This window comes from Panthera onca, chromosome D2, assembly GCF_046562875.1.
Source record: "Panthera onca isolate mPanOnc1 chromosome D2, mPanOnc1 haplotype 2, whole genome shotgun sequence".
NCBI lineage: Eukaryota > Metazoa > Chordata > Mammalia > Carnivora > Felidae > Panthera > Panthera onca.
Window position 1 is genome coordinate 72,127,385 of NC_138349.1, and position 13,958 is coordinate 72,141,342.

General features: G+C 40.1%; 2 protein-coding genes across 2 annotated transcripts in view; one reads left to right on the forward strand and one right to left on the reverse strand.

Moving 5' to 3' along the window:
• Positions 1 to 954: 954 nt before the first annotated feature.
• LOC132685464 (uncharacterized) lies at positions 955 to 7,789 on the reverse strand. Its single transcript, XM_078434227.2, has 3 exons — positions 7,517 to 7,789; positions 7,173 to 7,424; positions 955 to 5,596 (listed from the first exon to the last, which is right to left on the reverse strand). Exons 2-3 carry the CDS (start codon positions 7,369 to 7,371, stop codon positions 5,373 to 5,375), a joined length of 423 nt encoding a protein of 140 aa, XP_078290353.1. The 5' UTR covers positions 7,372 to 7,424; positions 7,517 to 7,789; the 3' UTR covers positions 955 to 5,372.
• Positions 7,716 to 13,958, forward strand: part of TSNAX (translin associated factor X) — a 32,208-nt gene continuing 25,965 nt past the window's right edge. Inside the window, exons 1-3 of the mRNA XM_060642816.3 lie at positions 7,716 to 7,848; positions 8,297 to 8,401; positions 11,697 to 11,811. Of these exons, the coding sequence (XP_060498799.1) occupies positions 7,833 to 7,848; positions 8,297 to 8,401; positions 11,697 to 11,811 (236 nt within the window). The 5' untranslated portion in view covers positions 7,716 to 7,832. The remainder of the gene's footprint in view (positions 7,849 to 8,296; positions 8,402 to 11,696; positions 11,812 to 13,958) is intronic.

Genomic DNA, 13,958 nt, shown 5'->3' on the forward strand with positions numbered 1-13,958 from the left:
AAAACACTTTTAACACTGAGACATATTTGCTTTCATCTTTACAACAAAATTTAAAACCTGCATTTTCTTTTATAAAAGGAATACGTGGGGGTGCCTGGGTGGCTCAGTCAGTTGAGCTTCCGACTCTTGATTTCAGCTCAGATTACGATACCGGGAATCACATATACATGTGTCCTAAATTACATTTTTAAAAATTTATGAAATAAAATATCACTCTAAATACTGGTTTGCAACTTGCCTTTTTCTTCTGATGATGTATCTTGGGTATCTTTTAACATAAATGCATTAATCTATCTTATTCTTTTAAAAGTCAACATAGTATTTCATTCTATGAGTACACCCAAATTTAACTAAATATGGCAATTACAATAATTTAAGTAATTTCCAATTAAAAAATTTTTTTAATGTTCACTTATTTTTGAGAGAGAGAGACAGAGACAGAGCACGAGCGGGAAAGGGCAAAGAGAAAGGGAGACACAGAATTTGAAGCAGGCTCCAGGCTCTGAGCAGTCAGCACAGAGCCCGATGTGGGGCTCGAACTCACGGACCGCGAGATCGTGACCTGAGCTGAAGTCGGACGCTTAACCGACTGAGCCACCCAGGCGCCCCAATTTTTAAGTTTTATAACAATGATCACAGGCATATAGTGTTTGCATGTACATACATTTGCACAAATCCGGTATATAAATCATTCATTCATTCATTCATTCATTCAACAAGTATGCATTTAATGTGCATTATGTGTCCGATGCTATACTAAACAATGTGGATGTTGCAAAGCACAAAACAGATATAAATCCCTATCCACATGGATGTTACATTTTTAGTGAAAGAGATCAGACAATAAATAATAAAATGTATTATATATTTGTATATATATATACATATAAATGTATGCATGCATACATACATATAAATGTATATAGAAGGGATAGAGGAAGGGATATAGGGACATAAAGGGGACATTTCACATGGATTACTAGGAATCTATGTCTGTAGATAGATTCTATTGCTGCCATAACAAATGATCACAAACTCGTGGCTTCAAGCAACACAAATTTATTATCTCATAGTTCTAGAGGTCAGAAGTCAGAAATGGGTCAAAATTTTATTGGGTTAAAATCTAGAGTTGGTAATGCTGTATTCTTTCCTACAGCTCTAGGGAAGAATCTACTTCCTTGTGATTTCCAGCTTCTTGAAGCTTTTTGCATTCCTTGGCTCATGGCCTCCAGCCAGTAACCTCATCATTGTACTTCTTTCATGGTCTTATCTCCTTTTCTGACTCTCCTGCTTCCCCCATTCACTTATAAGTATGCTTGTGATTACACTGGGCCCACTCAGATAATCCAGGATAACTTTCCTATCTCAAGATCCTTCATTTAATTACATTTGCAAAATCACTTTTGCCATTAAGGTAACGTATTTACAAGTTCTGGTGATTAGGATCTGGACATCTTTGGAAGGCCATTATTTGGTCTACCACAGAAGGCATCCTCTATTTTCAGTGAGAATATGTGGGAGGAAAAGAACAAGTCTTGGAGAAATCCGTGGAAAGAGCAATCCATGCCAAAAGAACAGTAGGTGCTAAGCTTTGAGGCAGGACTATGTCTACCCTGTTTGAAACAGAAGGCCAAAGAGGATGGAGTAGAGTTAGCGAACAGTGGATGAGAACAAGGTACTGAGGTGGTGGTTGGTGCCAATTATGTAGGGTCTTGTAATAACTTTGACTTTTACTCTGAGGGACGTGAGTATCCTTGCAGTTTTAAGTAGAGGAGTAACACCATTTATGTATATTTTAACAGAATCACTAAGTGCTGTGTGGAAAAATGACTGAAAGTTGGCAAAATTGAAAACGGGACACCAGTGTGTATCAGTTATCTATTGCTGCATAACAAATTACCCTAAAACTTAAAGACTTTAACATGACTTATTATTTTTCATGATACTTGTGGGTTAGTTGGATGGTTCTTTTGCTCCATGGTGGTGATTGCTGGTGTTCTCATTCTGTTGCATTGAGAAGGGAGTTCAGCTGGGACTAGAATGTCCAAGATGGCTTCACTCACATGTCTGGCACCTCAGCTGGTTTGGTTTTAAGGAAGGGGGGCTGCTCAGGCCTCTCTCATAGAATAGTCAGACATCTTACGTGGCTTAAGGTTCCAAGAGAGCTAAAAGGGAAGCTGTTGGGTCTCTTAAGGTCTAGGCTTAGGTACTGACCCGGTACCACTTCCCCCACATTGTATTAGTCAAAACAAATCAAAAGGCCAACTCAGTTTTAGGGGGTGAGAAAACTGACTCCACCTCTTGATGAGGAGGATTGACATGTACATTCAGTTAGGAGGGTACTACAGTATTTGAGGTAAGAGATAATGGTAGCTTGGGGAAGGGGATAATAGTAGAATTGGTTCTACTATTGTATAATAGAATAGGAGACTGGTTGTAAGCTGAATATATGTTGAAGGTAGAGCCAATAGGATTTAGTAATGAATAGTGGCTTAGTCTGCTTGGGCTGCTGTAACGAAATACCATCAACTGGGCTGCTTAAACAATGGATAAACAAGTGTTTATTTTCTCACACTCGGAGGCTGGAAGTCTGAGATCAGGGTTCCAGGATGGTCAGGTTCTGGTGAGATCTCTCTTCCTGGCTTGCGGACGGCCACCTTCTTGCTGTGTCCTCAAATGACCTTTCCTTGGTGTATGCTCGTGGAGAGAGATCTCCCCCACCCGGTCTTGGTGTAAGGCCAACAGTCCTATCAGATTAGGACCCCACCCCATGACCTTATTTAACCTTAATTACCTCCTTTTAAAAGCCCTATCTCCAAAGATAGTCACATTGAGGGTTAGGGCTTCCACATAGCAATTTTGGGGAATGCAATTCAGTCCATAGCAAACATGATGTAGAATGTGAAAGAAAGAGGAGTCAAGGATGACTATAGTTTTTTAGTCTGGTCGATTGGAAAAAGAGATTCACATTAACTGAAATAGGGAATAATGCTGAAGAGCTGGGTTTTGGGGGATTGATATGTTCAGATATGTGAATAAGGTACTGGGATATGGGTTTGAGCTGGATATGAATTTTCTGCAGTAGGGACATAAGGTGGGGTTATTAGGTTATAGGTGGCATTTAAAATCATCAGAATGAGAGCAATACGAAAACAAGTGTATCAGAGAGGAAGTCTTTTGAACAATTGATTGTTCGGTTTGGGGAGATGAGAAGGAACGACAAAGGACTGAGAACTGGCTAATTAAACTGGCTAACCAGATTTATCAATGTGGAAGTCCTTAGTGATATTGGCAACAGCAATTTCTGAGCAGTGACAGCCTGATTACGGACAGACCCAGGAAGAATGGGAATAGAGGTATTGTAGAGGTTTTACTGCAAAGAGGAGAGAAATGGCGGGTAAGTTGGAGATAGAAGTGATGTCAGCAGACTCTTTTAAGATGGATGATAGGGCAGCAAGTTTGTATGGTGATGGGAATGACGCAGTAGAGGACAGGAGAAAGAAGAATAATATAGGAGAGAAAGGGAAGAATTACTAGCACACAAGGAAGGAAAAATACTCCAGCTCTTTGCAAGGCATGGCCCCTTCTCAGTGAGGTACTTCCCAACTACCCTCTGTCAATTGCAACTCTCACCCTCACCGCTGGCAACCCTATCCTTCATCTCTTTTTCTTGCCTTCACTTTATTTTTCTTTATAGCAACGATCACTTTCTAATACTATATGCTTAATGTGTCCTCATCTGTCTCATCTCATTAGAAAATAAACTTCATGTGCCTCGGAATCAGCAATCCTTAGAACAGTACCTGTGCATGGTTCTGTTCATGCAAAGATTTGTTGAAGGAGTTGAAAATGGTTGTGCCCTCTATGGCACAAATCACATTGCCAGGCACAAATTAGGCATGGAAATGTCGGTTGAACATTATCAAATCTGTAAGGTTAAAGTACTTTGCATCTTCTTCATTATAGATTTAAAAAAAAAATTTTTTTTAATGTTTATTTATTTTTGAGAGAGACAGAGACAGAATGCGAGTGGGTTGGGGCAGAGAGAGAGGGAGACACAGAATTGGAAGCAGGCTCCAGGCTCTGAGCTGTCAGCACAGAGCCCGACGCGGGGCTTGAACTCACGGACCGCGAGATCATGACCTGAGCCGAAGTTGGACGCTTAACCGACCGAGCCACCCAGGCGCCCCAATTATAGATTTTTAAAAATAAATTGAAGCTGTACTGTTTAAGGCTCTTCCTCAGTAACACTGAAGTATGTCTATATATCTACCAGGATATAGTTACAGGATTTGAAATGAATGTTTCCTATCATTCTTTCAAAAAAAAATTTTTTTCATAGCTTTATTGATATAATTCATTTATCTACAATTCCATTGATTTAAAGTGACAAATACAAGTTTTCAATATATCCATAGATATGTGCAACCATCGTCACAATTTTAGAACATCTTTATCACCTCAAAAAGAAACCCCATACACTTTAGCGATCCTTCTCCTATCCCCGTCTCCCAAGCCTCTCAACCCCAATCTGCTTTGTATAGATTTGCATATTCTAAACATTTCAAAGAAATGGAATCCTATACTACGTGCTTTTTGGAATGGGATTATTTCACTTAGCATGTTTTTAAGGTTCACTCATATTATAGCATGGATAGTAGTATTTCATTCTTTTTCGTTGCTAAGTATTACTCTATTACAAAGATGTTCCATATTTTGTTCATCTATCCGTTTGTTGCTGGCCATTGGCTGGTTTCCACCTTTTCATTGCTGTGAATAGTGCTGCTATGAACATCCGTGTCCAAGGCATACATTTGGCAGTGGAATTATTAGGTCATGTGATAATTCTGTGCTTAACTTTTTGAGACTATCAGTCTTCTTACAACTGCTGCACCATTTTACATTCCTACCAGCAATGATGAGAGTTCCAATTTCTTTGTATCTCCACTAACACTTGTGTTTATTTATTTTTATTATAGCCATCCTTGTGGTTGTGAAGTGGTATCTCATTGTGGTTTTGCCCATCCCTTTTTATTCCCTCCAATACCAGCTTCCCTCTCCAGTAAAGAACTAGAAGGAAAATCCTTTTCTCCTACCATGTCCTAGCATTGCTTGAAAAATAAATCTGTGAATTGGTATGTATACACTTCACAATACCCCTTCAGACCCTATAGGTATCTTTTAGATATTATGGTTATTGCTTTAAAACTGGTCCCTGAAGGTTCTGGCAATTTCCCATGATCCCCCCCCCCCCGCCAACCTCCACTGGAATTTACTTAATAACTACATAACCAGGCAAAAGCTAAAATAGAAAATATCCTGAGAGCCTGTATTTCTCCTCTTAGTTGATTATGTGATTTTTTTTTAATACCTCAAACCAATTTTGATATCAGATGTTTTTCCTTACAAAGGTGACAAATGTGAAGATTTATAAACACAGGTGTGCTCCAAAGGCCTAGAGCTTTATTCGGAGTCAAATGTGGGCAAATGGAATGCAACAGTAAGAGGGGGACGGAAATCCGTTCCGAAAACCACACCAACATTTCTTGCTGAAAATGTTTTACCTTCTGCTTCCCAACTTGGGGTGGTAGTTCTCCTTTAAACGCAAACAAAAATATGTTTTGCCAAATACCCAAACTGTGTGCACGCATCTGAAGCAACAGAGCAAGGAGACAAGGTGGAGTTACCTTCTGCAGGTTACCCAAGGTTGAGAAGTATTTCCTCCCCAAAGGGCAGCTACAGATGGGATACCTGGAGCAATGCCTATGCAAATAAGTGCTGGCAAAGAGTCCCTGAAGTACTTTGAGAAGTCATCACGGGTTATGAAACTTTGTGTTCTAATCGCTATGGGAAGCAGTGAAAAGCAGTTTGAGTAACACAGCTGTCAACAGCTGAACAGTAGTGGTGGCTGGAGAAAGAGAATGAATATGGCTGATCTATGTTTTTTGGACAGTTGAGGTCTTCAGAGGGGCCAGTCCAGCAGAATTAGGAAAAAAAAAAACCCTTTCTCAGACTGTGGTATAATAAATACTGACTTTAAAGTGTTTGTAAGTTATGGGCTTCTCTGGATCTAGAGGGAGACATATTAAAATGATTATATTTCTATCAGAGGGGTTTCCCCTCCCCCCCCATGGTCAAGTCATCTCTAATCAGGGAAGGAGGATACTGGTGGATGTTAGCAGGGTCAGACCTCCCACAAACTCAGAATTATTCGTCCCAAATCTACAAAGCAAGAGTCTTCAGAGCCTATTTAATCCACAAGGAATTTGGTTAATCAATTCACGTATTCAGAGAGCAGTAGGTATGCAGAAAGGTATGGATGGATGGTCGTTACTTTCTAGCTTCGGAGTTGGGAGAGGCCCTAAAGCTTACCCAGGGCAGAAAACCTTCCTATGACACACTCCGGCCTGCGGCTCGAAAATACCGCCATGTTCTAGCCAAATTGTTTCATTTACTGTTTCTTTGCTCCTAAATTAACGAGGAAAGACCGTGTGTACAACACGTGCCCACAAGCATCACCAAATATACTTGTGTTTTCCCCACTAGGCCTAGGCCATCCAATTTACCAAGTCTTACCCTGAGTTTTATCTAGAAGATGCTGGATTGCCACTCAGTTACCCATCTTGATGACACGAACCTCATTCTTCAAAAAACACTTACAGAGACTTACAAGCGCTATGGGTTCTGGGTGGTGGTACCTCATAGTAGTAAGTCTAGTAAGATATGGCAGTACCTGTCCCAAATAAAAAGCTCACAACTTAGTGGTGCACACCTATTATTATTATTATCAACCTCTCTCTCTCCCCCTTTTTGGAGGGCGACGTTGGGAGAAGGGTATCAAAGCTAACATTTAATTGAGCACTTACTATGCGAAAAGATACTCTTCTAAGAGCCTTAGCATGAACTCACTTTGTCCTCAAATAACTCTAGGACGCAGGTACCATTCTATCCCTATTTTACAGATAAAGAAGCTGAGGAACAGAAGTTAACTACCCTCAGGGTCGCACAGCCACTCAGTGGCGGAGCCAGCAGGCCGTCTAGCTATAGAGACACAAGGAAAAAGGAGTAAAGCGAGACCGGGCGGAGGAGGGGGCAGAAACGGGGAGACAGGCGGGGAGCAAGGGGGAGGAGCGCAGAAGGCGGGTTTTGCCCTCGTCAGACAGAACGCTTACTGATTTTCATATCTCCATCATTTGACCTCCAGGTGTCACGCCCAGGAATGGAAAGTGTAAACTCCCAACTCCCCAAGGTTCGGCCTCGAGGCTGAAAAGACCTTCCCATTGGTGATCGAGGGCTCGCTCTTCCGCATAGCCTGGTCGGGAGAGCCGCAGGGCCAGCAGCTGCGGGCGAACTACAATTCCCACTACTCATCGCGCGGAAGGTTGGGTCCACACGGAGGAAACGCGGGGGTGTTCCAAGGCAGCCTGGAGAAAAAAAAAAAAAAAATCACGTACATATTCCGCCTCTTTCCACTTTCACACACGCCTCGCTTCCGTCGTCTCTTTTATTAACAGACCATGCAGTGAAGTGTGTGAAGGCGTTCTGTCTCCAGGCACAGCAGAGGGCAGGCACAACAACAGAGCGCGGGCGCGAGGTCCCCGGGCCGTGCGCGGGGCGGAGCCAGGGGCGGGGGGAGGGGGCCGGCGTGTAGGCCGGAAGTGTGCGAGGGCGGAGGGAGAGGCGTGAGTGGTTGCAGCCGCGCGCTTCCGGCCAGTGCGTAGACGTCGGCCGGCTGCAAAGGGCTCCTCGGCAGGTCTCCGGCCGGCACCTTGCGCCCTCGTCTCGCTCCAAGGCCCTCAGTCTCCGCTCATCTCGCTGTAGGCCGTGACGACATGAGCAGCAAAGAAGGTGGCGTCCTCGGCGGCACTGGGCGTTATTTATTCAAAGGGGGAGGATCTCCATCCTTTTTGTCGGATTTTCCACCTCTCTTCACCCTTGAGGGATGCCCTCTCCCCTTGCAGGCTCGGGGAGGCGGCGGCCCCGGTGATTTCCCGGCCACATTGGTCCTGTTGACACCTCTCGTTTTCTTAAAGACCTGTTATTTTTAATCTTAGTTCGGTAATTGCTCCACCTTGTGCCAGATCAGGGAAGCCATTGGTGGAAGCCTGAGTGAGGTGAGCTGAAGGTTTGGGGAGAAAAGGCAAGGCTGCTTTTCTGCGAGTCCGCTGGGAAAGCCTGTAAGGCGAGAGCCCCGTGGACGCTGGTTTAAGAGGAAGGAAGGGGTTAGCTAACGTTACGTTGTAAGTCTTGTTGGTGGAAGAGCCCTGTCCAACTTTTTTCTCCTTCTCTACATAAGGATCAGGAGGGTTCAGGAAAAGGAAGCATGACAATTTCCCACATAACCAGAGAAGAGAAGGGAAGGATGTTAATTCATCTTCACCTGTGATGTTGGCCTTCAAATGTAAGTTCTCTGTAATGTAAGTTGACGAAGGGAAGAGAACTAAAGAGGTTGTAACAAGGATAATTTAGACATGTTGTGCACGCAAAAAAAAAAACAAACCAAAAAACAAAAAACCAGCCCATCAGAATTTAAGATGTGGGTGTGTGAATCTTTTACTGTTCCTGGAGGTTGGCTATGGTGCTAGGTCTGCCATTAAAGTCGAGATTACTGAAGTCTTGACTTTTTTTTTTTTTTTTTTTCATTACAGGTAAACAGTTAACATCAGACATGCCATATAACTAAAAATTATTGTGTACTTGATATATAAATAAACGTCAGATGTGTATATATATGTTTATATGTGTGTGTATGTGTATATGTGTGTATATATGTGTATATATATATATATATATGTAGTTAATAACTTTTAAGCATGTGATGGTTTTGTTTTCTCAGCCAGACTTTTTTTTTTTTTTTTTGATTTTTTTTTTCAACCTTTTTTATTTATTTTGGGGACAGAGAGAGACAGAGCATAAACGGGGGAGGGGCAGAGAGAGAGGGAGACACAGAATCGGAAACAGGCTCCAGGCTCCGAGCCATCAGCCCAGAGCCTGACGCGGGCTCGAACTCACGGCCGCGAGATCATGACCTGGCTGAAGTCGGACGCTTAACCGACTGCGCCACCCAGGCGCCCCATCTCAGCCAGACTTTTGAAGACGGGGACCACACTTTTGTTTTGACTCTTAACATTTTGCACAGAGTGGGAACTCTGTTAGTAAATCATATATATACGTGTTATGTATATACTATTCGTATATATAATGTTTATGTGTATGTATGTACTTTTTCACAGTTGTCCTTTTAACTGGGTCAAGTTGCTCTTTATTTCAAAACAAGCCCTAAAACAAAATTCTCCTTCCCTGTATCCTCCAGCCACCCTCCTATACCTTACAGTTTTTGTGGCTCAGGAACCTGAGAGGGCTTGAGCTGTCCATTCCAACTTGCAGTCATCTGAAGGCTAGATTGGGGCTGCAGGATCCACAGCAATTGGCAAGTTAGGCCTTCTGCCAACAGCCAGCTCTCACTTCCTCACATGGTCTCCTCCATGGGACTACTTGAGTGTCCTGATGTTATGGCATCTAGCTTCCCCCAGTCAGAGCAAGGAGGAAGCCATAGTGTCCTTATGCCCTGATCTCAGACATGATACATAGTCACTTTTGCTACCCTCTCTTAGAGATGAAGCAGCTTAAAAACTTCATATTTAAGGGGAAGGGAATTAGTTTCCCCCTACTGAAGGTGGAATAATTTGTGGGCATATTTTATTTTATTCATTCATTCGTTCTCAAGTTAGTTAATGTACAGTATAGTCTTAGGTTTAGGAGTAGAACCCAATAATTTCATCTCTTATATATGACACCCAGTGCTCATCCCAAAAAGTGCCCTTCGTTATTAATGCCCATCACCCATTTAACCCACTGTCCCCCCATCAACCCTCAGTTTGTTCTCTGTATTTAAGAGTCTCTTACGGTTTGCCTTCCTTTCTCTTTTTATCTTATTTTTCCTTTCCTTCCCCTATGTTCATCTGTTAAGTTTCTCAAATTCTGCATATGAGTGAAATCATATGATATGTCTTTCTGTGACTAATTTCACTTATCATAATGCCCTCCAATTCCATCCACATTGTTGCACACGGCACGATTTCATTACTTTTCATCGCTGAGTAGTATTCCATTGAGAGAGAGAGAGAGAGAGAGAGAGAGTATGTGTGTATACATACACCACATCTTTATTATTATTATTATTATTATTTTTTATTCTCAAAAAATACACTGTCTTGGCTTCAGGACTAGAACCCAGTGATTGATCACTTATATATAACACCCTGTGCTCATCCCAACAAGTGCCCTCCTTAATGTGCAGGCATGTTTTAAAACCACCACAGCACTTACAGTGATCTTCAGAGGTATAAGACCGCTGTGATTGATTAGAGAGTGTATTGATATGACTGTATACACAGTGGAAAAACTGCAATGGGCCACCTATTCCCCAGCCTGATACTCTGTGGCACATCTGACACAGAGCTGCTTGTTTCCAAGCACATGTTGCTGTTGTATGTTTCTGTGCCTTTTCACATGTAATTCTTTAAGCTTGGGGTTGCTTCTCATTTGGTACCCCCATTGTCCATCTGGTGAACTGTGGTTTTCCTCAAGACCCTGCTCAAGTAGCTTCTTCCTTTGAAGCCTTTGTGATTTTTCTCTCAAGCAAATTTATTGACAGATATTGCATTTATTAATGATCCATTCATCCATTCAGTCATGAAATACTGATCATCTATCATGTTCTAGTATGTGTTAGGAGTGAACAAGAAGAATGTGGACCCTGCTTTCCCAAACCTTTACATAGATTTATTGTGTATTTTATTTACTTATTTACAATTCTGTCTTATACTGGACTAAGCTCGAGGATAGGAGCTATGTGTTCATAGTATTTAATTCACAGTAGTCATTAATGTTCATAATAAGTAAAAACTTTTGATTGTCTTGAAATAGTAGACAAAATCCGAACTTAATTATTATCTCAATAATAAAAGGGCAGATGTCTTTGGTTCTTGTCAGCCTGTTATTTGGTTAATAGTTTATTCAAGTTTTGGGTTTTTTAAATTCATGCAAAATACATCTGGGTGCTCCCTATAGGGCAGGCAGTTTGCTGGGTCTTTGGGGTAACAATGCTTCTGAAATAAAGTGGTTATTAATTAAGAGTTAAGTGGTTTGTGGGTATTTTAGTGACTAGGGCTTGGAAATTCAGAAAATTGATGTCATTAAAAGTTATAAACTTTAATTTTTTAATGAAATCAATTTTTTTGAAGGGGAGATAATATTGCATATGATTAAAATAAGGTGATTAAAAATGTTATGTAACTTAGGTAGTTGGAAGGAATTTTTTAAAGTCCTGTGTGATAGTTCTGTGATAACAATCTCATGTTTACTAGATGGGGTATTTTTTTTACAGTATATACATCTTATTGTGAGGCTGTGAGTGGCAAAACCCAGTTAAAGCATACCTGTGTTCAAAGAACACAGTCGGTAATTTCCAAATACTTTAAAAGTAAATGAGATGATTTGCTCTTTATTTTTATATTTTATATCTTATATATAGAGTAAATAATAGTTAAATAAGAGTAAATAAATAGTTTAAGAGTAAATAGATAAGAGTTAAATAGAGTAAATAATAGTTGCTCTGTTGTGCCTATCAACAATGTTTGATAGGCTCAAAGTATAGAATATGCATGCTTATGGTTGTAATAATGTGTTCTTAGCATTTCAGCAGGAACTTGATGCAAGACATGACAAATACGAGAGACTTGTGAAACTTAGTCGGGATATAACTGTGGAAAGTAAAAGGACAATTTTTCTCCTCCATAGAATTACAAGGTGAGTAAATATCTCTAAAATTTGTTCCAGTGGCATACCCTTTGATATATGTTATATACGTACTTTGTAATGCTTTATACTTCAGTGGACAGTACCTAGCTGTTAGAAGATTCTGTGATTTATTCTATGAATACTGGGATTGGAGGATGTTAGCAGCAAGAAGATTTTAAGAATAAATATTTTAATCAGAATAGGGAGGAAAGTTTTTTTTTAAGTATTAGTTTTGAGAGTCAGTGAGTGTGAGTGGGGGAGGAGCAGAGAGAGAGAATCTTTTTTTTTTTTTTTTTTTTGGGTTTTCTGATTTCTAAGGAAATAGGTATTTCTTTTTTCTTTTTGTTAAATTTACATCCAAGTTAGTTAGCATATAGTGCAACAATATGCTAAAAGAATTTCAGGGGTAGATTCCTTAATGGCCCTTACCTGTTTAGCCCATCCCCCCCGCCCCCCACAACCTCTCCAGTAACCCTTTGTCTGTTCTCCATATTTAAGATTCTCTTATGTTTTGTCCCCCTCCCTGTTTTTATATTATTTTTGCTTGAGAGAGAATCCTAAGTAGGCTCTACACTGCCAATACAGAGCCCAATGTGGGGCTCAAACCCACAAACCATGAGATCATGACCTGACCCAAAATTGGACACTTAACTAAGCTACCCAGGCTCCCCAAAAGGGAAAGTTCTTATTTTCAGAGCAACTAGGAATTTTGTGTTGTTAAGAGCACTCAGTGATACAGGTATTGTTTGTGAAAATATTAAATTTCTAGTGATTTACCAGAGCTTATTACGTTAAAGCTTTACTTAGGTGATATATGCAAAATTTCAGTATTAGATAAATGTGGAAATCTGCTTTATTTATGTTCCCATTCGTTTTCCAACTCATTGCAATCCGCTTTTCTGCCTCACAACTATTGAGATTGCCCTTGTTACCCTCATATTGCTAAATCTAGTACATACTCTTAGTTTACATTTTTGCAGCATATGATACTACTGACTAATTTTTTGAAAGTTCCTTTTCCTACAGCTCTGAGACATCTTTTCTTTGAAATTCCTTTCTGTAGGATTTTGTTATTTTTCTACGTAGGCTCTGTATCTATCCTAGATTCCTTGGTTGTATGTATGTAAAAGAAAACAGCTTAAACTAGCCTAAGCAGAGGAGGAAAATAAATTTTAAAGATTCAGGAATTTCTTATGAATGCAGCTGAGTATCATCGTCTTTCATCTTTGCTTCTTTGTTTGCATCCTTTTTCATTTAATCAGCTTTCTTTGCTTCTCTGTTTTACGTGAGGTTAGAAAGTGCCCACCCTGGGGCACCTGGGTGGCTCAGTCAGTGTAGCATCCATGCTTTCAGGCCCTGTGTCGGGCTCTGTGCTGACATCAGGCTCTATGCTGACAGTTCAGAGCCTGGAGCCTGCTTTGGATTCTGTGTCTCCCTGTCTCTCTCCCTCTCCCAGCTTGTGCTCTGTCTTTCTCTCAAAAATAAAATAAGACATTAAAAAAAATAAAATAAATAAAAAAAAAAGAAATTGCCTTTCCTACCAACGCCCAGGGAGAGATTGTTACAAATTACAAATGCCCCTAGAAGGATTTGCACTATGTATCTTATAAAGCATTTAGGGAAATCCAAATATAATTTACCATTTTTTATTATTAAAAATATTACTGAAGTGTTCTATTCACTCATTTGCAACTTTTAAGATAACTCTCTAATAGTTTAGTTTTTATTCTATTAAGTGGATGTGAATTTGCCATACATAGATTTCTTGGAATTAGGCACTGTTAACCTTTTCTTCATCTTAACCTGACTAAAATTTTTGCTTGTTTTTTTTAATGAGTTCTCAGTTTATATTATGAAAGGAAATTAAACTGTTTTTGAACTTGAGCTTATGGAAAGAAGCAACACTGTTTTGATTAATTATGAACAGTTTTTCAATACATATTGCAATTTAAAAACAATTGACATCAATATTCATCGGTTTAAAGAAATAATAGAACTGTGGCAGAGCGTCTTAATATTTTAGAAAAAGCCATGTTATTTTGTAAAGTCATCTTGTAAGGATTTCTCTACCAAAAATAATAAATTCTTATTATAGTAAACTTAGAAAATAGTAATCTTCAGAATAAATTGTAGAAAAATAAAGATACCGAATGAAA